The sequence below is a fragment of the Euleptes europaea genome, chromosome 21 (assembly GCF_029931775.1).
Source record: "Euleptes europaea isolate rEulEur1 chromosome 21, rEulEur1.hap1, whole genome shotgun sequence".
Taxonomy (NCBI): Eukaryota; Metazoa; Chordata; class Lepidosauria; order Squamata; family Sphaerodactylidae; genus Euleptes; species Euleptes europaea.
The window spans coordinates 13,977,372-14,003,860 of NC_079332.1; the positions used below are offsets into that span (position 1 = coordinate 13,977,372).

Genomic DNA, 26,489 nt, shown 5'->3' on the forward strand with positions numbered 1-26,489 from the left:
GCCACCACCTGGAGGCTAAGCAAAAATCAAGCACAGATACCTTTAGACAAGCTGGATAAAGATAATGGTATCAAGCTCAAAATGGTATGCAAAAGTGATATATTATTTACAAGTGCAGATGTTATACAGAAATACAAAGAATATGAAGCATAAAGCTACTCAAAGAAAGCAGATAATTTTCAAAGGTAAGTACAATGACACAGCTTTCTTCTGGCAGCCATCCTGGTGCATGGAAGAATGAATATACGAATATTGTTAATAATAAGACTTCTGTGAAGGAGCAACATTTTAAGGCCACCAGCTGATGAAGCTGTCTTTGGATGGCGAAAGCGTTTAAAGCATCCGGAAAACGCTCCAGCAGAGGCGTGCCTACGTCGTTCTCAAGCTCCATTATTTCGTTCTGTCAAGAGAAAAAATTAAGTCATTGTACTTACCTTTGAAAGTATTTTACAAGTCATTGTCTCCTTTCCTATTGCCCCTAAAACAGGATCGTCCATGATTTGCAGCCTCAAGTTCCCATCCTATGTCCGAATTCATAGGGAAACAGTGCCAGGAAAATATTTCAAAGTCACGGGAGCCAGAATGCCTTTTGAAATAGTTTGAAGAGACAGGCTTGCCCAGAACTGAAGCATATTTCTGATTCCGAGCATCCTGTTCCCTACAGATTGGGCAAGCGAGGATTTTCCGGCCCGGTTTGGTAAAAGGCGAAAGATTTATATGCTCTGAAGAGAAACCAGAGTATGTTGTAAAATAAGCCGTTGGTCTTCAAGCTGAACCCCGCAGTATCTATCAGTGGCGAGTTTCACGTGGGTAAAAATGCTGCAGTCCCTTAGGGGTAGCTCACACGTACATATGTGGCTCAGTGGTAGAACATCTGCTTGGCATGCGGAAGGTCCCAGGTTCAATCCTTGGCATCTCCAGTTGGAAGGACTAGGCAGGAGGGGGTGTGGAGGACCTCCAGCTGAGACCCTGAAGAGCCGCTGCCAGTCTTAGACAAAGCTGATCCTGATCTATTGATTCGATAGAAGATGGCTTCAGGTAGGGGAGAAGGTATGGCTCAGTGGTTGACCATCTGCTGGGCATGCAGAAGATCCCAGGTTCAATCCCCAACATCTCCGGTTGAAAGGACCAGGCATTAGGTGATGGGAAAGACCTCTAGCTGAGTCCCTGAAGAGCATCTGCTTGGCATGTGGAAGCTCCCAGGTTCAATCCCAACATCTCCAGTTGAAAGGACCAGGCATTAGGTGACGGGAAAGACCTCTAGCTGAGTCCCTGGAGAGCATCTGCTTGGCATGTGGAAGCTCCCAGGTTCAATCCCAACATCTCCAGTTGAAAGGACCAGGCATTAGGTGATGGGAAAGACCTCTAGCTGAGTCCCTGGAGAGCATCTGCTTGGCATGCGGAAGGTCCCAGGTTCAATCCCCGGCATCTCCAGCTACAAGGATCAGGTAGGAGGTGATGTGAAAGTCTGAGACCCTGGAGAGCCACTGCCTGTCTGAGTAGACAATACCGATCCCGAGGGACCAAAGGTCTGATTCAGTATAAGGCAGCTTTCTATGTTCAACTCCTACCTGAGTCAGGATCACACCTTCTCTTGGGAGCTGATTACGCAAATACAAATTCTCATCTGAACGCGTGACCTGCATCTCCGTAGAGTTGCTGCCGAGGGATATGTAAATTCCATCCGGAGTGATTCATCTGGGACAACCCATATGTAGACGCGGGCTCACACAACAAATGATGTTGAAATCGGCTCAAAGGGGTCAATTAGGACTTCTGGCAAGGAGACCTTGGCCTCCCCACAAAACGGACTTCCACTCGGCTCTATAACTGGAAATGCAATCTTCCCCAAAGTTTTAAAGGCATGGAGAAATGTCCTTTTCGTTTTTTTAAAACCCCCTTGGCCACCAAAGTACGAATTCCCAAACTTCCACTAGCTATGACACTTAAAAATAAATAAATAAATGCATTGCCTTCTGCAAGAAGATCCCTCGTTTTGTCAGGCTGGTGGCCTTTTCAGCGGTGGCCCCTTTGGGTGGCATCTGGGGTCGCCAACCTCCAGGTGGGGCCTGGAGATCTCCCCGAATTCCAACTGATCTCCCGATGACTGCGATCAGTTCCCCTGGAGAAAACGGCTGCTTTGGAGGGTGGACTCCGCGGCATTATACCCCATGGCGGTCCCCCCTCTTCGCATATCCCAGACCCCACCCACAAAACCGCCAAGAATTTCCCAACCTGGAGTTGGCAACTGTAGGTGCGCTAGAGGCTGCTAAATTTGGCCAGGCTAGCCTGATCCCGTCAGATCTCAGGATTGAAGCAGGATCACCCCTGATTAGTACTTGGATGGGAAGTCCAGGGTTGCTACGCAGAGGCAGGTAAGGCAAAACCACCTCTGTCCACCTCTTGCTATGACCTGGATGGCCTGGCTAGGCGGATATTGGAAGAGTTGGCCTTGGCTAGCATTTGGACAAGAGACCACCAAGGAGGTCCAGGGTTGCTATACAGAAGAAGGCAATGGCAAATCACCTCTGCTTCTCTCTTGCCCTGCCCGGGATGGCCCAGATTAGGCCAATCTCATCAAATCTCGGAAGCTAAGAAGGGATGGCCTTGGTTAGTCCTTGGACGGAAGACTGGGCCGTGGTAGAGCCTCTGCTTGGCATGCAGAAGGTCCCAGGTTCAATCCCCGGCATCTCCAGTTAAAGGGACTAGGCAGGTAGGTGATGTGAAAGACCTCTGCTGGAGAGCCATAAGGGAGAGGCTATGGCTCAGTGGTAGAGCCTCTTCTTGGCATGCAGAAGGTCCCAGGTTCAATCCCCGGCATCTCCAGTTAAAGGGACCAAGCAAGTAGGTGATGGTGGAATGCCCTGCCTCGGAGGGTGGTGGTGTGTCCCCATCTTTGGAGGTCTTTAAGCAGAGGCTGGATGGCCATCTGTCAGGAGTGCTTTGATTGTGGGATCCTTCATGGCGGGGGGAGGGTTGGGGTCACCGGGCATGTGGAGGGGAGGTAGTTGTTAATTTCCTGCATTGTGCAGGGGGTTGGACTAGATGACCCTAGTGGTCCCTTCCAACTCCATGATTCTATGATGTGAAAGGCCTCCGCCTGACACCCTGGACAGCCATGGGGAGAGCCTCTGCTTGGCATGCAGGAGGTCCCAGGTTCAATCCCCAGCATCTCCAGTTAAAGGGACTAGGCAAGTAGGTGGTGTGAAAGACCTCCACCTGAGACCTTGGAGAGCTATTACCAATCTGAGTAGATAATACCGCCCTCGATGGGCGGAGGGTCTGATTCCATATAGTTTCCGTTTCAGTCACCTTTATTGGCATGATAATAATAATAAGAGTGCATACATGTACTCCATCTCTCTCAGAAGGGTCTCACATTTGACGATATAACTAAAACATGACTATCAAATTAAAACTCTTCAGTTTAAACGCTGTAATAATACATTCTTCCGGACAACACGTAAGAGCCACAGCTCACACCAACTAACACCAACACCCTTTTATTTATTGGCACCCAGTATCTATAAAATAGAAAATAGATTCCTTTGAAATGGGGTGTTGGAGGAGAGGGTTACGGATACCCTGGACTGCCCAAAAAACAAACCAGTGGGTTATGGATCAAATCCAGCCTGAACTGACCCTAGAAGCGAAAATGACGAAACTGAGGCTGTCGTACTTTGGACATATGAGAAGACAAGAGTCACCGGAAAAGACAATCATGCTAGGAAAAGTTGAGGGCAGCAGGAAAAGAGGAAGACCCAACAAGAGATGGACTGACTCAATAAAGGAAGCCACAGCCTTCAATTTGCAAGATCTGAGCAAGGCTGTCAAAGATAGGACATTTTGGAGGACTTTCATTCACAGGCGCTGTTACCGCACTAGGTTTTCCCAGCGATGTATCAAGAGTTTGGAAATGTTATAAACAACATCGCTTTAAAAGGGTTTTGGGATGCCACGGGCTAAAAAATGGCTGGAAGACGTCTTCTCAGCTAATGGTTGGAAGACGTCTTCTCAGCTAAAGGGGCCAAACCAAGTGCGAACCGTATTTTTTATAACATTTTCAAACTCTTCATACATCGCTGGGAACTTATTTCCTGACCCTCTTGTTTTTTTGTCTTTTGTTTTTCTAGTTTGTTTTTTTTTTTTTTAAAAAAAAAAAACAACCCTCAGAAACTGATTCCGTGCAAGGCAGTTTCGCGCGTCCACGCGTCCACACGTGAATTTCAAGGGTCGGGTCGGGTGGCTGTTGTTTTTCGCGTCACTCGCCCCTCCGTCCAGGAACGCGGTTTCTAATTGCGTTTGGGGGTGATGGGGGTGATGGGGGTGGGGATGAACCCCATTGATCGCAACGGGCTTGCTCGCGAGGAAGCGCCGCCGTCCGTCCAGGAAAGCGGCTTCTAATTGCGTTTGGGGGTGATTGGGGAGGGGGGATGAACCCCATTGAATGCAACGGGCTTGCTCGCGAGGAAGCGCCGCCGTCCGTCCAGGAAAGCGGTTTCTAATTGCGTTTGGGGGTGATTGGGGGGTGGGGGATGAACCCCATTGAATGCAACGGGCTTGCTCGCGAGGAAGCGCCGCCGAGCAGGGCAAGGGGGCGTGGGAAGGGCGGCCGTGCGCCCCCCCCCCGGCCTCCCGGAGGCGGAGCGCTGCGCTCCCCGCCCCCCCGGGCTGTGGGCATTGGATCGCGGCGTCCCCTCCCCCCAAAGCCCTCCCCCCAAAGCCCTCCCCCGCCCGCCTCCTCCTCCTCCTCCTCCTCCTCCTCCTCCGCGGAGACCCGGCCGTCGGGCGTCCCCCCTTCGCGGCTTCCCGGAGCGGCCGGGATCGGCGCGCCTCTGCCCCGACGGCGGCTCCGCGCTCCTGGCCGGAGAAGACGCGCGTCGGGGCGCGCACGTCGGAACGGGCGTCGGGGCTGAGGCGGGCGGGAGGCGCTTGAGGACGGCCCCCGCCGGTCCCCCCCCACCCCACTCCACCCCCGACGACCCCCCGCCCGCCCTCTCCCCGCGATGGCGGCCATCCAAGCCCTGCAGCAGTGGTGCAAGAAGCAGTGCGAAGGCTACCCCGGCGTGCAGGTCAGCAACATGACCTCCTCCTTCCGCGACGGCTTGGCCTTCTGCGCGATCCTCCACCGGCACCGGCCCGAGCTGATGTGAGTGCCTGGGCGGGGGGGGGTCTCCGCCTGGCGGAGCGACTTTGGGGGGGGCGCGCGCCGGGGAGATCTCTGTGGAGGGTGCCGTCCAAAGCCCCCTGGCCCGAACGGGACTGATGGGTTCCGAGGACCCTAGAATCCTAGAGTTGGAAGGGACCCCCCGGGGTCATCTAGTCCACCCCCTGCGCGATGCAGGACATTCGCAACTACCCCCCCCCCCCACACACACACATCCATCTCATCGTACTGGTTGCCCTGATCCGGATGGCCCAAGCTAGCCTGATCGCATAGAATCCTAGAGTTGGAAGGGACCCCCCAGGGTCATCTAGTCCACCCCCTGCGCGATGCAGGACATTCGCAGCTACCTCCCCCCCACACCCATCTCAGTATCGTACTGGTTGCCCTGATCCGGATGGCCCAAGCTAGCCTGATCTCATCGAATCATAGAGTTGGACGGGATCCCCCAAGGTCATCTAGTCCAACCCCCTGCACAATACAGGACGTTCACAACTACCTCCCCGTCCCACACCCATCTCATTATCGTACTGGTTGCCCTGATCTGGATGGCCCAAGCTAGCCCGATCTCATCGAACCATAGAGTTGGACGGGATCCCCCAAGGTCATCTAGTCCAACCCCCTGCACAATACAGGACGTTCACAACTACCTCCCCGTCCCACACCCATCTCAGTATCGTACTGGTTGCCCTGATCTGGATGGCCCAAGCTAGCCTGATCGCATAGAATCCTAGAGTTGGAAGGGACCAGCGGGGTCATCTAGTCCAACCCCCTGCCCAATGCAGGAAATTAACAACTACCTCCCCCCGCACACCCATCTCAGTATCGCACTGGTTGCCCTGATCTGGATGGGCCAAGCTAGCCTGATCTCATAGAATCATAGAGTTGGACGGGACCAGCGGGGTCATCTAGTCCAACCCCCTGCCCAATGCAGGGATATTCACAGCTACCTCCCCCCACATCCCCAGCGACCCCAACCCTCCCCCTGCCATGCAGGATCCCACAATCAAAGCACTCCCGACAGATGGCCATCCAGCCTCTGCTTAAAGACCTCCAAAGACGGGGACTCCACACCCCCCCACCCCGAGGCAGTGCATTCCAGAGAGGCATGTTTGGGGGGGGGGATGGACCAACTGGTGGCTCAGAGGAAGAGCCTCTGCTTGGCATGCAAAAGGTCCCAGGTTCAATCCCCGTGCCATCTCCCATCAAAAGGACCAGGCAGGAGGTGATGGGAAAGACATCTGATCTGAGACCCTAGAGAGCTATGGACTAATGGTGTAGAATCATAGAGCTGGAAGGGACCACCAGGGTCATCAAGTCCAACCCCCTTCACAATGTAAGAAATTCACAACTATCTCCCCCCCCCCCACACACCCCTAGTGACCAGAAGATGGCCAAGGTGCCCTCCCTCTCATAGTCTGCTGGAGGTCAAAGAATCAGCATTGCTGACAGATGGCCATCTAGCCTCTGCTTCAAAACCTCCAGGGAAGGAGCACTTACCACCTCCCGAGGAAGCCTGTTCCACTGAGGAACCGCTCTAACTGTTAGAAAATTCTTCCTAATGTCTAGACGGAAACTCTTTTGATTTAATTTCAACCCGTTGGCATGCAGAAGGTCCCATACAGAAGGCTAGCAGGTCAGGGAAAAGGCTGCTACCTTTCTGAGCGCAGATCATAGAATCATGGAAGGGGACGCCTGGGTCATCTAGTCCAACCCCCTGCACAATGCAGGACATTTTCAACTGCCTCCCCCCCCCCACACGCACACACAGTGACCCCTACTCCATGCCCCTAAGATGGGGAAAGAACCCTCCAGGATCCCTGGCCAATCTGGCCTGGAGTGGGGGGAAAATCCTGACCTCAAAGTGGCGATCGCCACTACCCTGGGCATGTAAGAAAGGGCCACGAGAGCCAAACACTGACTCATCCCTTCCTGCCCTCCCTCTCGTGATGTGCCTAAGGTCATAGAATCAGCATGGCTGACAGATGGCCATCTAGCCTCTGCTTCAAAACCTCCAGGGAAGGAGCTCTCACCCCCTCCCGAGGAAGCCTGTTCCACCGAGGAGCCGCTCTGTCATATCGTTTTGCATGGAGGGTTCAATTGGTCCTGTCCTCTGGAATGGATCTGGATCTGTGTTGATACCCCAACTTTCTGCCAACAAAGGTGTCGTCACCCTGACCCCAAAGAAATGTCCCCTCTAGGCACTGTCAAGGTTCAAATTTGCTCGTCTGCAGGGAGCCGGTTGCCTCCAGCTGTACCCTAGGAACCCGCCTGGCCTGGGGTAACACGGGAGAGCTGTCCGCTAGCATCAGCTGGGGCTCCTTGGCTGTCACGCTTTCCTCCCAGCTCCTTCCTTGGGGTGAGTCACACGGAAGGAAATGACACAGGGACATTATGCTGGGACGCGCGGGCCCGCTGCCGCTGAAGTCATGGGTCTTGTGGCTTTTGAGGTTGCAGAGGGCACGCCGGCAGACGTTGGGAAGGAGAAGGGATGTCGCGGGTCCAGTCTGTGTCCGGCTCTCCTTTCGGAGGGGGCCGGGCAACGTTTTTAGAGACTCGCGCGGTCCATTGAGATTCTCTAGCGGCTTCCATAAGAACATAAGAAAGGCCCTGCTGGATCAGACCAAGGCCCTTCAAGTCCCAAACTGCAAGAGGCTGCAGATTTCTCTCTGTGCTTGCCTGGATTATTATTATTATTTTTTGAGGGGGGGGGCTGCGTTTTGCCTTATCCAGGTGAGCTGATCTCTATCGGCTGGAGATCAGTTGTAACAGCAGGCGATCTCCAGCTAGTCCCTGGAGCTTTAGATAGAATTTGCTTTATGGTGTTGTTCTCTCATAAAAATTTCTGCTTGCCATAGTGACTGCATAGGGTTGAATAAGTCCCTGGAGCTTGGCAACCCCAGTTGTAGGCGTGGTGTCCACTGTGAGCCCCCCAAAGATGACAGAGGATGGAAGCTTTAGAACGACCATTAGAGAGTTGCTCATTCAGTACGAGCTGCGTCCGCGTTACCCCCTATCTTGGGGTATCGGGTCTCTTAAACACCCCTCAAATGGTTCAAATTTAACAATCGCCAACCCCCTCGCAAGATTAGGGTATCTCGAGACCAAGTCCTATGAGGAAAGGTTGAAGGAGCTGGGTATGTTTAGCCTGCAGAGGAGAAGACTGAGAGGGGATATGATAACCATGTTCAAGTACTTAAGGGGCTGTCACATTGAGGATGGTGCCGAGTTGTTTTCTGTTGCCCAAGAAGGTCGGACCAGAACCAACGAGTTGAAATTAAATCCAAAGAGTTTCCGTCTAGACATTAGGAAGAACATCCTGACAGTTCGAGCGGTTCCTCAGTAGAACAGGCTTCCTTTGGAGGTGGTGAGCTCTCCTTCCCTGGAGGTTTTGAAGCAGAGGCTAGATGGCCATCTGTCAGCAATGCTGATTCTGTGACCTTAGGCAGAGGATGAGAGGGAGGGCATCTTGGCCATCTTCTGGTCACTGTGTGTGTGTGCGGGGGAGGTAGTTGTGAATTTCCTACATTGGGCAGGGGGTTGGACTAGATGACCCTGGTGGTCCCTTCCAACTCTACGATTCTATGATTCACTGGCTGGATAGGCTACCCCCAGCTTGTTCTCCCAGAAAGCAGGGTTGCCAGCTCCGGATTGGGAACTACCTGGAGGTTTTGGGGGTGGCGCCTGAGGAGGGGGGGAGAGTTCAATGCCATCGAGTCCAATTGCCATCGAGTCCAATTGCCAATTGACTTCAATGCCATCGAGTCCAATTGCCAAAGTGGCCATTTTTCCCCCCGGGGGAACCGCTCTCTGTCGCCTGGAGATCAGTTGTCATAGCGGGAGATCTCGAGCCGCCACCCGGAGGTTGGCAACCCTACTTTATCCTAGTCAGACATCTGCTTGACTTCCGAGTCAGAAAGCGGGACGCCCATCTGACAAAGGCCGATCCACTCGTGGTTGAGGGGGGGGGGGGTTATGGCAGACAGGAAAACCCCGCTGTGACCAGTAGGGCACCTATTCCCTTTCCCCCACAGGAGTAAATGGCTACCGTTGTAGAAGACAAAGTTTAGGGGTGCAGCCGTTGCGGAGGGATCCGTGCCTTCTTGCTCCCCTAGGTCAGGGGTCCCCAACGGGGTGTCCCCAGCGACAGCTTTTCTGGCACCCGCCAAATGATCGGTGCCGTCCCCTGTTTGCAGCCACGTCAGAGTCCTTTGTTGCCTCAACCTGGGCTGCCAGCCAGACAGGATGCTTCCTGGATCGGGGAGGGACTCTTGCCAGCTTTTCCCTGAGCTTCAAAGTCTGGCGAGGACAGGCTGAAGATCGGGGATCGTTCCTGGGAACTGGAGAGCCAAGCGGGATCGGTCCAAAGGTCAAGGGTTCGAGATCTTGCGTTCTACAACCAAAGACACCTGTCCCCTGGCTACGACTTCCCAATAGAGGATGAGGAAGAAGAGTTGGTTTTTATATGCCAACTTTTTCTACCACTTAAGAATCAAACCGGCTTACAATCCCTTTCCCCTCCCCACAACAGGCACCCTGGGAGGAAGGTGGGGCTGAAAGAGCTGTGACTAGCCCAAGGTCGCTCAGCTGGCTTCATGGGGAGGAGCGGGGAAACCAACCCAGTTCACCAGATTAGCCTCCATCGCCCCTGGGGAGGAGTGGGGAACCAAACCCGGTTCTCCAGATCCGAGTCCCCCCCTCCCAAGGGTTGCCTTGGGCCGGTCACATGCTCTCAGCCTTACCTACCTCACATGGCTGTTCTCAGTGTGTAAATAAGAACATGAGAACACAAGAAAAGCCCTGCTGGATCAGACCGAGGCCCATCGAGTCCAGCAGTCTGTTCACACAGTGGCCAACCAGGTGCCTCTAGGAAGCCCCCAAACAAGACGACTGCAGCAGCATTATCCTGCCTGCTTTCCACAGCACCTAATTTAATAGACATGCTCCTTAGATACTGAAGAGAAAAGGTATGCATTTTGACTAGTAGCCATGGATAGCCCTCTCCTCCATGACACTGGAGAGAATAGGCATGAATGTAAGAACATAAGAAAAGCCCTGCTGGATCAGACCGAGGCCCATAAGATCTTAGAAGCTAAGCAGCATCAGGTCTGGTTGGTACATAAGAACATAAGAAAAGCCCTGCTGGATCAGACCAAGGTCCATCAAGTCCAGCAGTCTGTTCACACGGTGGCCAACCAGGTGCCTCTAGGAAGCCCACAAATAAGACGACTGCAGCAGCATTGTCCTGCCTGTGCTCCACAGCACCTAATATAGTAGGCATTCTCCTTTGATACTGGAGAGAATTGGTATGCATCATGACCAGCAGCCATGGATAGCTCTCTCCTCCATGAACATGTCCACTGCCCTCTTAAAGTTGGCAGCCATCACCCCATCCTGGGGCAGGGAGTTCCACAACTGATCTATGCGATGCGTGAAGAAAGTCTTCCTTTTGTCTGTTTTGAATCTCCCACCCTCCAGCTTCAGCATATGACCCTGCGTTCCGGTATTATGAGAGAGGGAGAAAAGCTTCTCCCTGTCCACTCTCTCCATATACCATGAATTATTTTATAGACCTCTATCGTGTCTCCCCTTAACCGCCTTCTTTCCAAGCTAAACAGCCCTAAGCCGATCAAGGAAAGAAAATAGCTGGGCTTGCATTTGTGGGGATCGTTCTGCCTCAAGTGCCGAGCTGTCTTCTTTATACTGTGCATAATTCAGCTTTTATCAATTTACAGAATTTATGTGCTGCTTTTTGTCACTGGGGAGACAGTAGGGTGTACGTGAAGTAAATAAAGACCAAGGCTGTGGAATATGTTTGGTCGTGGGGGCATGGCGGGGCCTTTCTGTAAGGGACAAGACTAACCTACCCCACAGGGTCGTTGTGAGGATAAAATGGGGGAAAGGAGAAAGATATACGCTGCTCTTGATCGTACAATATGCTTGATTGTTGGGTCAATGGCAGGACCTTACTGTTCGGGACAAGACTAAACTACCTCACACGGTTGTTGTGAGGATAAAATAAAGAAGAGAAGGATGGAAGCTTCTTGGGGCCGTGGCTCGGTGGTAGAGCATCTGCTTGGCACCCAGAAGGTCCCAGGTTCAATACCCAGCATCTCCAGTTAAAGGGACCAGGCAAGTAGGTGGTGTGAAATACCTCCTCCTGAGACCCTGGAGAGCTTAGAGGAGGGGCTGTAGCTCAGTGGTAGAGCCTCTGCTTGGCATGCAGAAAGTCCCAGATTCAATCCCCGGCATTTCCGGTTAAAGCACTGGTTCCCAACCAGGGGTCCATGGACCCCCAGGGGTCCGCGAGAACTAAATTAAGGTCCGCGAAACAAAGTTATAAACCCATAATAAATTAATATTTTCAATTAAAAGTTTTCTATTATAAAAATATATATTCAAATATTATTCTAAGTTTAATGTTTAACTAACAGTTATGATTAAAGTTTATTTTCAAATTCTTGGAGTTTTTATTTTGAACCTTGGGGTCCCTGCACCAAACAAAAAAGTCCTAGTGGTCCCTGGTCAAAAAAAGGTTGGGAACCACTGGGTTAAAGGGACCAGGCAAGTAGGTGATGTGAAAGACCTCCACCTGAGACCCTGGAGAGCCGCTGCCGGTCTGAGTAGATAATACTGACTTTGATGGACCCAGGGTCTGATTCAGTAGGAGGCAGCTTCATGTGTTCATGTGTTCTCATGGTGCACCGGAGCAATAAGGCTGCGGCTCAGTAGTAGAGCATCCGCTTGGCATGCAGAAGGTCGCAGGTTCAATCTCCGGCATCTCCAGTTAAAAGTGACTAGGCAGGTAGGTGATGGGAAAGACCTCCGCCTGAGACCCTGGAGAGCCGCTGCCGGTCTGAGTAGACAATACTGACTTTGATGGACCCAGGGTCTGATTCAGTATAAGGCAGCTTCATGTGTTCATGTGTTCTTTGGGAGCCCACTGGGGAGAAAGGCGGGGTATAAATGAAGTCAACAAATCAATAAAATAAGTTGAAGCGGGTGGGGGAACGTGTCCAGCGAACGTGAGCTGAAGCTGCCCAACGGGACACGGGTTTTGCTGAACCTTTTCTTTCCCTTTTGCTTTTGTGCTCCAGCGACTTCTCCGCCCTGCGCAAAGAAAACGTCTTTGAAAACAACCAATTGGTAAGAGGTTGGGGTTTCCTGCTCCGGCTTTGCTCGGCCCAGGAGGAGATCTCTCTCCTGATCGCTGCACGCTCCTTTGGCCTGGATAGATTAGATCGGAACGATCAGCCCCATACATATAAACAGGGAGCTGCATAAAATCAGCATGCTTAAAACATGCATAAAATCAGCATGCTTGACTCATTCTGCTGGCATCTGAACTACTGGCTATACCAGCGACCTCGGATTTGGTCTCGTAACCCCCACCCGAGTACCGATTTCATTCTGGGGCAATTCTTTTAGTCTGGCTGTTGGTATCGCTGAACCGCCACTCAAATGAGAGCTCGCCCGACATTCCCGGGGAGAAGAACGAACGCCAGAAGCAGATTGGCATTAAATGCGGCAGGCGCGCCTTCGAAATCCCCTTTCGGTCCAAGGGTGAGCGCTGAGAAACCGGTTCTACCAGTTGTCAGGCCTGGTCAATTCAACTGGGGGAAAAGCAGGCGGTGCGGAGGCGGACTGGCTAACACCTGTGCCGTCACCCGCCCATGTACACGCACAAATCAGCGGAGCTGTTTTGCAGCCGATTCTTGTTTAAATCAGGAATGGATGAATAAATTTGCATATACCACAAAAGGCAAGCATTTCCTCTCCCTACCAATATTTGAGGGATCACCGCAAAAAATCTCGTTTTTTTCTTGCTGGAGTATACTTTTTGCGCCACGTTGTGGATGAAAAACTCTTTGCCGCTTCTTTCCTTTCTCGCATCTGCTTTGTTGCAGATATAATCCTCCTCTGAAAACCTGTAGGAGACTGAGAGGGGATATGATCACCATCTTCAAGGACTTGAAGGGCTGTCATAGAGAGGAGGGTGCCGAGTTGTTTTCTGTTGCCCCAGAAGGTCGGACCAGAACCAACGGGTTGGAATTAAATCCAAAGAGTTTCCGTCTAGACATTAGGAAGAATTTTCTAACAGTTAGAGCGGTTCCTCAGTGGAACAGGCTTCCTCGGGAGGTGGCGAGCTCTCCTTCCCTGGAGGTTTTGAAGCAGAGGCTAGATGGCCATCTGTCAGCAATGCTGATTCTATGACCTTAGGCTGATCATGAGAGGGAGGGCATCTTGGCCATCTTCTGCGCATGGAGTTGGGAGTCACTGGGGGTGTGGGGAGGGGGAGGTAGTTGTGAATTTCCTGCGTTGTGCAGGGGGTTGGACTAGATGACCCTAGTGGTCCCTTCCAACTCTGTGATTCTGTGATCCTATAATATGCCCGTGACATTGTTTATTAGATGCCCCGTCCTATTTTTGCACAGATTTATGCTGTGTTGTCCGCGTTGAGTCCCGGCCTATAAAGAATGCCGAAGGAAATAATAATTTTAAAAGCTCTTCTTTGGAAAGTGCCTCTCGCGCATGGGCTTTTGCGGCGCTGCGTTTCTGAGCACCGCTTTGGCGGGTGGAAACGAGGACGCAGCTGTTTCCCCCCAAGTTCAGACCACCCATCAGCTCCGTGCCGGCTCCAAGCTCCGAGCGTGGGATGAACGCTTGTAGAACGGAATGTGCCCTTCCTTCCTTTGTTAAAAAGAGAGGATGCAGATCTCTCCTGCTGGACGGCCGGGGTCCCCATTGGCTCCTCGGCTGCTCGAAGTTCAAATCTCCAGCCTGCTCTCTCTCTCGCTTTTTAAAAATTTTTTTATTGCTTTTATAATTAAACACAAAAAACAAAAAAATTAAACAAAAATAAAATCATAATCTAATACAGAAAAGCATAAAGTATACAAAAACATATACAGGGCATTATTACATCCATTGCTAATACATTGCTTGCTATCTTTTTTTCTTTTTAAAATATATATAGCACCCAAACCACTACCACCCACCTATGTGCCCTCTACCCTTGGACGTCCGGAGCGGTGTTATGACAGTATATAAAAGCCTATTATTATAATCATTGATTAAAAAAGCCTGCTCTCTTGAAAGATCTTTTGGATACCAACTGGCAGGATCAGCCTACGGATATCCTGCTTTTGAGCCGGACAGCCCTGCCTGTACATCTCAACCAGGGTTGCTTGCTCCAGGTTGGGAAATACCTGGAGGTTTGGGGGACGGAGCCTGAGGAGGGCAGGACTCGAATTCAGGGCCTCCCCACTCTAACAACTGCCCCAGCTGACGTGCCTTTCTAGCGCTGGATGAGTGGCTTTGCGTGGCGGGGCTTGGAGCTGGCCCCTCGCCCGCCAAGCCGGCAGACCGGCCTTCTGGGCGCGCCTTTGGGTGGGGTGGACTTTGCCCCCTTTCCCCCGAAATCGGCTCCCCCCGCCATTGTGCAAACGCAGGCTCCGGTTCGCCTTAAAAGTATTTCTCCGACTTTCTGGAGGGGGAAACAAAGCTGTTCGGCTGCACAACTTGCCTTATAAGGCCTTAAGACGTGCCGAGGACTTTGCTGTCTAACAGCCAAAAGAGAGAAGGGGGGAAAATCCCCTCTTTGGCCGGTGTTGTAAGGGAGGGGAAAACACAGCAAAGCTGCTTGCGCGCTCTAGAAACCCTCTTTTTTTTTTCCCCGGTCGCGTAAAAACCTAATGTATTCAAGATGGTGGGGAGGACCGAGCCTGGCTGAGATGCTTGGGGCCAGAGACTCTGGAAGAATGTCTAGGGCTGCCGCTTTCTCTTTCTCTGGGGCCTTGGAAGGGACTGGAGAGGGCCGAATTTGGGACTTCCACTGGAGACATAGAATAAAATAATAGAATAGAATTGTAGAATCATAGAGTTGGAAGGGACCCCCAGGGTCATCTAGTCCAACCCCATGCACAGTGCAGGAAATTCACACCCACCTCCTCCCCTGCACCCCCGTGACCCCTACTCCATGCCCAGAAGATGCCCAAGATGCCCTCCCTCTCATCACCTGCTTAAGGTTATAGAATCAGCATTGCTGACAGATGGCCATTTAGCCTCCACTTCAAAACCTCCAGGGGAGGAGAGCTCACCACCTCCCCAGGAAGCCTGTTCCACCGAGGAACCGCTCTGTTAGAAAGTTCTTCCTAATGTCTAGACGGAAACTCTTTGGATTTAGTTTCGACCCGTTGGTTCTGGTCCGACCTTCTGGGGCAACCGAAAACAACTTGGCACCCTCCTCTATACGACAGCCCTTCAAGTCCTTGAAGATGGTTATCATATCCCCTCTCGGTCTTCTCCTCTCCCGGCTAAACATACCCAGCTCCTTCAACCTTTCTTGCTCGGAGAGCAGTTCTTGGTCTACAGAGACAATCGTAGATGCCCTATTTATTTACTTGTTTGCTTGTTGGTTTAGCCGGCAAGCTGACTTACGGTGACCCCATAGGGTTTTCTAGACAAAAGACGTTCGGAGGTGGTTTGCCTTCGCCGGCCTGTGTGTACCAACCCCGAACTTCCTTGGTGGCTACGCAGAGGCGGGCAATGGCAAACCACCTTTGCTTGTCTCTTGCCCGGACCTGGATGGCCCAGGCTAGCTCGATCCCGTCCGATCTTGGAAGCTAAGCAGGGTTGGCCCTGGTTAGTACTTGGATGGGAGACCTCCAAGGAAGTCCCGGGTTGCTACGCAGAGGGCAGGCGAGGGCAAGCCACCTCTGGACGTCTATTGCCTTGGAAACCCAAGGCATAAGCTGGCTGTGACTTGATGGCGCTCTCCATCACCCCCTTTCAGGCAGGAAGAAAACGGGGGGTCGTTGCCTGAAAGGAAAAGGAAGGTAGTGCCGCCGGTTGCTCCTCTCTTTCCCCGGGATTTGGGTTCAGGATGTGACTCCTCGTTTCCTCTCTTCGGGTTCTTCAGGCTTTCCAGGTGGCGGAGAAGGAGCTGGGGATCCCTGCCTTGCTGGACGCGGAGGACATGGTGGCCCTCAAAGTCCCCGACCGGCTGAGCATCCTCACCTACGTTTCGCAGTATTACAATTATTTCCATGGCCGGTCTCCGAGTGAGTATGCCATCGTCCACCTCCTTCTTTTCTTGCAAAGAAATTTTTGCACCCACTTCTGCGGGAACCCAAATGCCTTTTTAAAAGACCGAGACAGATACACGGAGGCTGCTGTAAATGGAGCCTCCAGTGGTGGCAGCAGTATATCTCTGAGCGTTCGGGACAACTAAAGCCTTGTCATAGCCTCTTTGGGGAGTTTCCCAGCGTCCACCTCGGCTTCCCCCGCCCCCATTTTTAGGGGCTTCGGTACGATGAGGCTTGTCCTAAGACATTTTTCAAACTTAATTGTCTGTCGAAGGCTTTCACGGTCAGAGTTCATTGGTTCTTGTAGGTTATCCGGGCTGCGTGACCGTGGTCTTGGTATTTTCTTTCCTGACGTTTCGCCAGCAGCTGTGGCCGGCATCTTCAGAGGAGTAACACCGAAGGACAGTGTCTCTCCGTGTCAAATGTGTAGGAAGAGTAATACATAGTCAGAAAGGGGTTGGGTTTGACCTGAATCATTGTCCTGCAAAAAGTATCAAAGGTAATGTGCTAATCATTGTCCTGTAAGTATCAAGATAATGTGCTAATGAGGGTGTGGTATTGTATCCTGAACCATTAATATCCATTGTATCCTGAACCATTAATATTAATATGGAACCATTGCACGTTACCTTTGATACTTTTTGCAGGACAATGATTCAGCTCAAACCCAACCCCTTTCTGACTATATATTACTCTTCCTACACACTTGACACTGAGAGACACTGTCCTTCAGCGTTACTCCTCTGAAGATGCCTGCCACAGCTGCTGGCGAAACGTCAGGAAAGAAAATACTAAGACCACTGTCACACAGCCCGGATAACCTACAAGAACCAATAATTGTCCTTTCATCAGCATACAACTTTACAAAAAATAAGCAAAAGTGACTAATCTCTGCCCTCAAAGTTTCTTCACATTCTGCCCACCCAGTTCCAGTTTATCACAAGGCCTAGAAACTTGGGGCTGCCGAGTGAAATGCAACCCGAGAAGCTTACGATAACTGTAATACGGTTGCAATGATAAAAGAATCGGTACGAGAAAACCGAGAGGCCTTTTCGACTTAATCGAGGACAGAGCAGTGCCTCATCGTTGCAGCTGCCGTGGTGGGCGTCATATACAAAGACCCCTCTGTTCGTCCCACGTTTCCTCTCTCCCTGCTGTTAACCCCGCCAAGGCGTTGTGTGCCCCCATCTCGTGCAACCCTTCAGCCGAGTTCCAGACAATAGCAGCCGGCTTGGTGTTTCTGCCGAGCGGTTTGGGATCCCCGCCAGCCGGGTCTCCCCCCTCCTCTTCCCGAGGGAACGGCCGATCTTCGAGGAATGCTGGTCGAACGGCGGCGCCTTGCCCGGGCTTTTGGGACCTCGTTTTTAAAAAGGAGGGTTTTGAAGGAGGGTCTCGCGCTGCCAGGCTCAGCATTCTCCGACATGTGCGGGTTGCATTATCTTTCATTGTTCTCCCGTCTCTTTTTTTTCCGTGCCTTATGGGATTGCTAACTTTCTAGTGAGGTCGGGCGCTCTGGCGGAATTACAACTTCTCCCCAGGCCAACGAGATCAAGTCCCCTGGAGAAGGTGGCTGCTTTGGAGGGTGGGCCTTATGGCATTATATCCTACCGAGGGCCCTCTCTTCCCAAAACCCCACCCTCCCCAGGGCCCCCCTCCGAGTCTCCAGGAATCGCCCAACCCAGAGCTGGCAACCCGATCCGTAACAGGAGAGCGCACACATTACAGAATCCTCCTGGTTACCATGTGTGAAGGGAGTTCAGAACCAATCTGGATTGGGACCATGGCGTGCAAGGGAGAAAGAGCCGAAGCCTTCCCGGCCATGCTGTTTTCCCAAATGGAAACAGTCCAGAGATAGCATGGTTTGCCCTGTTGTGGAAACTTACTTAGCAGCTTCCCTGGGGCAATTTCAGCTTGGAAACATGACACATGGATGAAGATTTAAGGCCCTTCACACACGGTATTTTTCTGGGGGGTGGGGGGTTACTGGTAAAAAAAAAAGGCAGCAGATAAAGGGAGCCAAACCTGAACAATGCCGATTTTTTTCAGCATCATTCAGGGCACTTTCGCCTCGCCGCCGTTTCCCCCCTCTCCGCTTACCGAGTCCTCGCCAAGTAGAAGTTAGATCAGCGTCCCCTGCCGCCCCCGATCTCTGATACGGCAGGGGACGCCATGTCTTTTTCGGGTTTGGGTTTATTAAGCTATCAAGACAGGGCATTTTTTCCGGTATTTTTCAGTTTCGGGTTTATTAAACCCAAACTTTTTTGATTATTCAGAAAAGACAAATCCTTCGTATTCAGCTTTTTCGGCTTTTTGAAATTTTCTAGGATTAATAAACCCGAACCTGAAAAATGCTGGGGGGGTGGAAATGCCCTTTCTTGATATGAATCGATGCCCCTGGGAAGCTTGGAGCTCCCAGAACAAGTTTGATTGAACATCCCTGTGGATTGAGTCTATAGCTGCTTCCACACGGGGAAACTTCTCATGGAACGCAGGAAGCCCATGGATGAAAAGATGGATCTACACAAGGTCGGCCTCCTCCCTGGATGTTTAAACAAGGTTGTGCTCCATCCCAGAATGACCTGTGGAGTTCCTTTCCTTTTATCCCTTAGAAGCTCCTTGATCAATTGATCTTGAGCAGCATATATCTAGTGTTGGAGGGATATAAGGACTGAAACAAATCTTGCCACTGACAATGTAGCCTTGGGGTCCCTATCACTTAGTAAAAAAGGCATTATGTCAGTCACAGAGGCATTGGATTTGTATGTTAAAAGGGGGGAAATATAGTGCGATCGAAGTTCCTCGTAAAAGCGGCACTGCAAAAGGGCATGGGCTAATGAGTCAATAGAGCCAGAAGAGCAAGGGCAGATCCTGTCTGAGTATGGTATATTCAGAATTCTGCCCTGCATTACCATAGAAGGGTTAGCATTCAATCTAGCCAAGCAAAAAGCTCTACAGAGGCGAGGAGTTGTCAGATAATATGTATAGGCAGGCAGACCACGTGGAGGGGGTATTCCGAAGAACTGGGATGAACAGACGCGACGAGCACGGAAAGTAGCGCTGTTATAATCGAGCTCTTTAATGCGCTTTTTAATTTTGGTAAAAGCTCCAGTTTTCCCAAGATCTAATAACATATCCTGCGAGAAGGCCAACAACGACATTGATACCTTGCCTTTCTCCACAACGGGGACCCCCAAGCGGCACCCGTCGCTCTCCTCGCCTCCATTTGATCCTTGCAACAACCCTGTGAGGGAGGTGAGGCTGAGAGCGGTGGCCCCCCCCCAAAATATTCCTTGAAATCTTTTCTGTCTTCCCGCGTCACTAGTTGGAGGGATGTCTGGGATCAAACGCCCCTCGTCCAGCCCTGCTGAGGAGCCGATGGAGAAGAAGGCCGTTTCCAAACCGGCCGTGCCGGCTCCGGCCAAACCCTCTCGGATCCACGTGCCTGCTGAACCCAAGACACAGCCGGCCCTGCAAGAACGAAATCTGGTGAAGGAGAACCCTCCGGCATTTGGGGTATGCAACTACCATTCCCTCTGGCAGGATCCAGGAGCTAGCACAGAATAAAGCCCCCCTGGCCATTACAGGCCATGGTATTTATCAGGGTTGTTAAGAGAAATTCTTTTAATTCCTCCTGACCCAATTTCTCCCTGAAACCCAAAAAATACTTTTCTTTCCCTCTTTTGATGAATTTGGAGTCGGTTTCAAATTAATTCCATTTTGATCAAAGGAGGGACTCGAAAGAAGGGGGCAGGCAGGGAGGGTCCGTAAAATGTCCGAATTCCACTCTGTAGATGCTCAGAGGCAGGCAGCGCTTTCCCAAACTGTCCTACTGTCCCTGCCAGAGCACCACCCTGTGGTGTGTAACAGAACTGCCCGGTGCCCGGTGGTGGCAGGCAAACCCTCAGCAAGTCGCCCCTCTGCCCGCCGACCCCCTGAGGGTCGGCGGGCAAACATGCATGCGCGCGCACACGCCACGCGCACGTCACGTCCGGTTTACAGCCAGAAGTGCCGCCTTGCCTTATATCGCTCAAACTCTTAGTCTTAGGGGCCGCTTTACCACTCAAACTAAGAGGTGTAAGGCCCCTTGCAAGGCGGCACTTCTGGTTGTAAGCCACATGCGCGCACACAATCCCAACCTCAGCTCCATAGCAAGGGCTGAAATTACAAAAGGGTGCGTTGATTTCAAAGAGAAACGGAAGAGAATTCCCTCTCTTAAAGGAGGGGGGAAAAGAGTACAAGAGGAATCAGCGGCTATGTCTAAAAAAAGTGAATTTTGGAGAAAGAATGTATGTCTTAAAAAAGTGAATTTTGGAGAAAGAATGTATGTCTAAAAAAAGTGAATTTTGGAGAAAGAATGTATGTACCCGTATACTCTGATAATTGAACTTTAACACTGGGAGCGCCATTCAGGGAACATCCGGTGGCTTGTCTAAGAACAGGGGAGTTCTGATCTTGACCATGTTTAGTATGACTTGGATGAAGGAAAGGGCTGCGGCTCGGTGGTAGGGCATCGGCTTGGCACGCAGAAGGGTCCCAGGTTCAACCCCCGGCCTCTCCAGCTAAAAGGACCAGGCAGTAGGTGATGTGAAAGACTTCCGCCTGAAACCCCGGAGAACCGCTGTCAGTCTGAGAAATGATACTGACTGCGATGGGTAGATGGTCTGATTCACGTGTCTGATGGGTAGATGGTCTGATTCACGTGTTCACGTGTCACGTGAACCTCGCAAGACTGTTGTGCTTTATTTTGCTGTCCCCACCCCAGAGGCGGATTTTGGCGGAGACCAGCAACACCCGCAGCAGCGACTGTGCCGTCTGCGGCGCCCATGTGCACCTGGTACAGCGGCACCTGGAGGACGGGAAGCTCTATCACAGGAACTGCTTCAGGTACAGTTCTCCGGCTGGGGTCCCGATTGGGTGCGGCTTTGCCGTTGGTAGGCCCTGTCTCTTTGTGGCTCTTTGCCACTTGGGTGGCTCTTCTCCACTTGGCTCTTCTCCACTTGGGGTCTGGGAGACGGGGATCGTTGTGGGGTAGAAGCTGCCTTGAGTGGGAATGGGTGGGACGGGGTGGCTAGCCAGTGACCCTCGAACCCTATTGTTTCCCTTTAGGTGCAAAAAGTGTTCCAACACGCTAACCTCCGGAGCCTACAAATCCGGGACCGAGCCGGGCACGCTCGTCTGCACCAGACACGAAGAGCCGAACCACCTCCATGTTTTCCCATCTTCGAGGGCCGTCGGTGGAGAGAATAAACCTGCCGGTACGACGTCAGCTTCCGGGATGCATTCGACAGCGCCGGAATCCAAGAAGCCGACACAGGAGCCCCTTAAAACAAATCAGGTGCTTCGGGACAGCAACGTCACCAAACCGTCACCTTGGGAACCTTCCTATCCGGGAACAAATAAATCCAACTCTGTTTCCACCAGCCTTAGTGCACGCCGCACCGATCCCGTTGGGGGTAAAACGGACCGTCCTGAAGCTGCTGCCCCACCGGCCCCTTCTCATTGGACGGCGTCGTCAGCCAAGACGCAGCAGGCCCGGGAAATTTTTTTCCAGGCTGGTTTAGGGGCTTCTGGCCTTTCCGCGGACAAAGCAGAGCTGGTTAAAAATCACGTCTCTCCTGTTAAGGCTCCCGAAACAGCTGGGAAGACACCGTTTCCGGGCGTCAGCGCATCAGGGGCGAATTCCGGCAGCAGCGAAAAGGACAGAGCGCGGAGCGTTCTCATGCATGCGTTACCTGGTCCTTCGACAACCGAGCAAAAAGCTTCCCCTAGTGGTCGGCCCGGCTCGTTGGGGGTCTGTAGGTAAGTGCGTGGCCATTTGTGTGCGTCTATAAATTCGTCAACCAGGTGCCTGAAATCCTGCAGCTGGGAAAACAGACATTGGTGGCTGCATATTCCCATCAGTCCAGTTACGTCAAACAAAACAGCGCTACTCGCACTTTTCCTCCGCTTTCCCCCAGTAGCTGACTGAGTGCCGTTCGACCTGGGGGTATCCTTTTCCAGCACTAAATATTTTCATTGTGGATTGTCTCATCATAGGGTTTTCCTTTCCTTAGATCTAACAGCCACAGGTGTGCCATCAACCACTTCGCACTATAAAAAGGGGAAATGAAATTTAATTCTTCCTTGACACTATAAAGAGAAAAGTCGCCACATCTCTCCCACAATTCACCAATCTGTTTTATGGCCTACAATGCCATATCTGCTTTTCAGAAAGTGTCTGAAAAGAGTGAGATATTATCCAAAGAGTGAGATATTTATTTCTTGCAATATTATTTTGTGGACAATGTGGGCAAGGGAGTCATAAGGTTTTCTAGGTAAGGGATGCTCAGAAGTGGTTTACCATTTCCTTCTTCTGCACAGTACTAACCAGGGTTAGCTGTAGTGGCACTGCCGTGGTCTACGAAAGATCCTCCGCCAGCATCTCCTGTTCTTAATGATGCCACTTGACTAAAGCCGAAAGGACGTTCAGTGGTTGACATGAATGGATGCAAAAGGGAAGTCCAAAGCCTTTCGAAGGATAGGACATTTTGGAGGGCGTTGATCCATAGGATCGCCATGAGTCGGAAGCGACTTAGAATCATAGAATCATAGAGTTGGAAGGGACCACCAGGGTCGTCTAGTCCAACCCCCTGCGCAATGCAGGAAATTCACAACTACCTCCCCAACCACATCCCCAGTGACCCCAACCCTCCCCCCACCATGCAGGATCCCACAGTCAAAGCACTCCTGACAGATGGCCATCCAGCCTCTGCTTGAATACCTCCAAAGACAGGAAGTCCACCACCCTCCGAGGCAGCGCCTTCCACCGTCGAACAGCCCTCACCGTCAGGAAGTTCTTCCTAATGTTTAGGTGGAATCGCTTTTCTTTTAGTTTAAATCCATTGCTCCGTGTCCTAGTCTCTGGAGCAACAGAGAACAAGCTAGTTCCTTCATCAACATGACATCCCTTCCGATATTTAAACATGGCTATCATGTCTCCCCTCAACCTTCTCTTCTCCAGACTAAACAAACCCAACTCCCTAAGTCTCTCCTCATAGGGCATGGATTCGAGACCTTTGACCATTCTGGTCGCCCTCTGGACATGCTCCAACCTGTCAACAGCCTTCTGAAATTGTGGAGCCCAAACTGGACACAGTATTCCAAGTGAGGTCTGACCAATGCAGACTAGTATTACTAGTAGTATTACTTCCCTTGATCTAGACACAATACTCCTTTTGATGCAGCCCAGAATTGCATTGGCCTTCTTTGCCGCCATATCACACTGTTGACTCATGTTCAGTTTGTGGTCCACTAAGACTCCCAGATCTCTTTCACCTGTACTGTTGTCAAGCCAACTCTCTCCCATCCTCTACCTGTGCCTTATGTCGTTTCTGCCTAGGTGATCTGATGGCACTTAACACACACAATCCCTTGTATACATCCTGGTGACACTTGAAGATCTCCCGCTATTACAACTGATCTCCAGACAACCTAGATCAGTTCCCCTGGAGAAAATGGCTGCTTTGGAGGGTGAACTCTATGGCATTATCTCCTCTTAAGGTCCCTCCCCAAATCCCATCCTCCCCAGGCCCCTCCCCCCTAAAATCTCCAGATATTTCCCAACCCAGAGCTGGCAACCATACAAATGGGGCATGCGCTCTCAGGATAGTCCGGATCCAACCCAAGTTAAGTCTCTTTCTCCATCTGCAGCGGCGGGTCGTCCCCTGCCCCCTCTGGCCTTCAACGGCCAGAGGCGAAGGACGCCGCCAGCATCTCGAGACCTTCCGGCGGGCTGAGCGGCTCAGAGAAACCAGGGCACACGCCGCGGAGGGCCGCTGCCCCGAATTCGCCCAAGGACCCGCGCCACGCGGTGGGAACGGCCGCCCGGAACCCGCCGAAGGATCAGCCCATTAGCAGGCCTGTGGATGCTAGGCTGAAAGGGGATATTAAGGTCACCAAAGGTAAGTGTTAGCAATTGGCGCCCTGAATTAAATCCGGCACTTTTGCGCCCTGTATAAATGATGCATCTTAAGCGCGTTTGCATTAAGATCTTGGGCCAGTCACAGTTCTCTCCGAACTCTCTCAGCCCCACCTACCTCACAAGCTGTCTGTTGTGGGGAGAGGAGGGGAAGGTGATTGTAAGCTAGTTTGATTCTCCTTTAAAGGCAGAGAAAGTCAGCGTATTAAAAACCAGCTTCTTCCTCCTCTAATAGTTAGCACCTACACTGCAATCCTGAGCAAAGTGACTCCAGTTTGAACCCATTGACATCAATGGAGATAGACTGGGGTAACTCTGCATTGGATTCCGCCATTAGCTCTGTATTCTGCTCCCATTAGGAGTCCCTAGGGTGCCTCTGGCAAGCTGACAAGCAGAGCATGAAGGCAAGGTATCTTGCCTCTGAATATGGAGGCTCTGTTAGAGATTAATAGGCCTGGGGTCCATGAGTTTGTCGGATCATTTTAAAAACCACCCATGGCTTTGGAGATTGTATCAAGCATCCATCCATCCATCCATCCATCCATCCATCCATCCATGCATCATTCATTCATTCATTCATTCACTCATTCATTCATTCATTCACTCATTCACTCAATCACTTCTTTTCTCTCCCAATGGAGAGTTGGACCAGAACCAACGGGTTGAAATTAAATCAAAACTGTTTCCGTCTAGACATTAGGAAGAATTTTCTAACGGTTAGAGAGGTTCCTCAGTGGAACAGGCTTCCTCGGGAGGTGGTAAGCGCTCCTTCCCTGGAGGTTTTTAAGAAGAGGTTAGATGGCCATCTGTCAGCAATGCTGATTCTGTGACCTTAGGCAGATGATGAGAGGGAAAGCATCTTGGCCATCTTCTGGTCACTAGGGGTGTGGAGGGGGGAGGTAGTTGTGAATTTCCTGCATTGTGCAGGGAGTTGGACTAGATGACCCTGGTGGTCCCTTCCAACTCTATGATTCTATGTGGACCCAAAGTGGTTTACAACATTCCATTTTCAGCCTCACAACCACCCTGTGAGGTAGGGGAGACTCAGCGTGTGCGACCGGCCCAAGGGTCACCCAAGCGAGCTTCCATGATGGAGTGGGGATTCATCAATTCAAGTGACAAGGGGAGATTTTCAGGATGCTGAATTCTGCGTCCCATGTCAAATTCCGCGTCCGATATTAATTTCTGCAGTTTCTCTGCAGCTATGCAGAACGCACAAATACAGCTCTGGCTGTAACCTTCTCTGCTCGATAGCTTCCTCTTATGTTTCTGAGACAGACTGTTCAATAGGGTGATCCTGGAGGATTTTTTAAAATATTCTTGCGGCAGCATCGGTGGCCTTCTAGGCCAAGAATATGGAAATTCTGCCCCAAAGATGAAGCCGGTCTAAATGTGATCCTTCCTCGGACCCCCCCAGTTGGAGATATTTTGAACGCTGCCGTCACTTGAATGGATGAAACCCTGTAAATCACATTCTCCCCCCCACCCCTCTGTACAAGTAAAATGGCACACTTAGGAAGGCCATTAAAATAAAAGATTAGATGAAGCCGGAATCGTTCAACAGGGGCCGTGCCATAGACCCACTTGGAAATTGGTTTCGCGTCGAAGGAGGGGAAAATCTAGCGCCGAGGAGACCTAATTCTTGTTTTTATTATTTTAAACACCAGACAAATTCCACTCTGGTTCCCTCCTCGGGATAAATTATGCAAAGAGGCGTGCGGGACTGCCGCGTGCGTCTTCTTGGTTTTCTTTTCTCCTTTCTTTTTTACACCAGGCTCGGTCTTTGCGCTGTTTTTTTCCTGGAGCTGGGATTTTAATTTGCAAAAATTACCAAAAGAAAAGATTTGTGGTCGATGGAGAATTTGGGGCAGTGGGTGCGAAATTGGGATGCTGTCATCCGGAGTGAAGCTCTGATCGGCAACTGGTTTCGGGCAGGGGCTGAATTTTGCGTTCGGGGAGCGCCTTGTAGTGGAAGGGCCACATTTTGGGATTTTAAAAACATTTCAGGCATGCAAGGGACGGGTTATGGCCCAGGCTAGCCCAATCTGGGCAGATCTCAGAAGCTAAGCAGGTTGGCCCTGGTTAGTATTTGGATGGGAGACCACCAGGGAAGTCCAGAGTTGCTATGCCGAGGCAGGCGATGGAAAACTACCTCTGTTTGTCTCTGCCCTGACCTAGATGGCCCAGGCTAGCCAGATCTTGTTTGGGGGCTTCCTAGAGGCACCTGGTTGGCCACTGTGGGAACAGACTGCTGGACTTGATGGGCCTGGGTCTGATCCAG

The 26,489-nt window shown here is 51.4% G+C and overlaps 1 protein-coding gene across 1 annotated transcript in view; it reads left to right on the plus strand.

Moving 5' to 3' along the window:
• The first annotated feature begins 5,006 nt into the window (after positions 1-5,006).
• The window catches only part of MICALL2 (MICAL like 2), a 34,108-nt gene continuing 12,625 nt past the window's right edge, over positions 5,007-26,489 (plus strand). The window contains exons 1-7 of the mRNA XM_056866624.1: positions 5,007-5,149; positions 12,262-12,310; positions 16,086-16,227; positions 19,574-19,764; positions 21,014-21,135; positions 21,358-22,050; positions 23,941-24,191. Of these exons, the coding sequence (XP_056722602.1) occupies positions 5,007-5,149; positions 12,262-12,310; positions 16,086-16,227; positions 19,574-19,764; positions 21,014-21,135; positions 21,358-22,050; positions 23,941-24,191 (1,591 nt within the window). The remainder of the gene's footprint in view (positions 5,150-12,261; positions 12,311-16,085; positions 16,228-19,573; positions 19,765-21,013; positions 21,136-21,357; positions 22,051-23,940; positions 24,192-26,489) is intronic.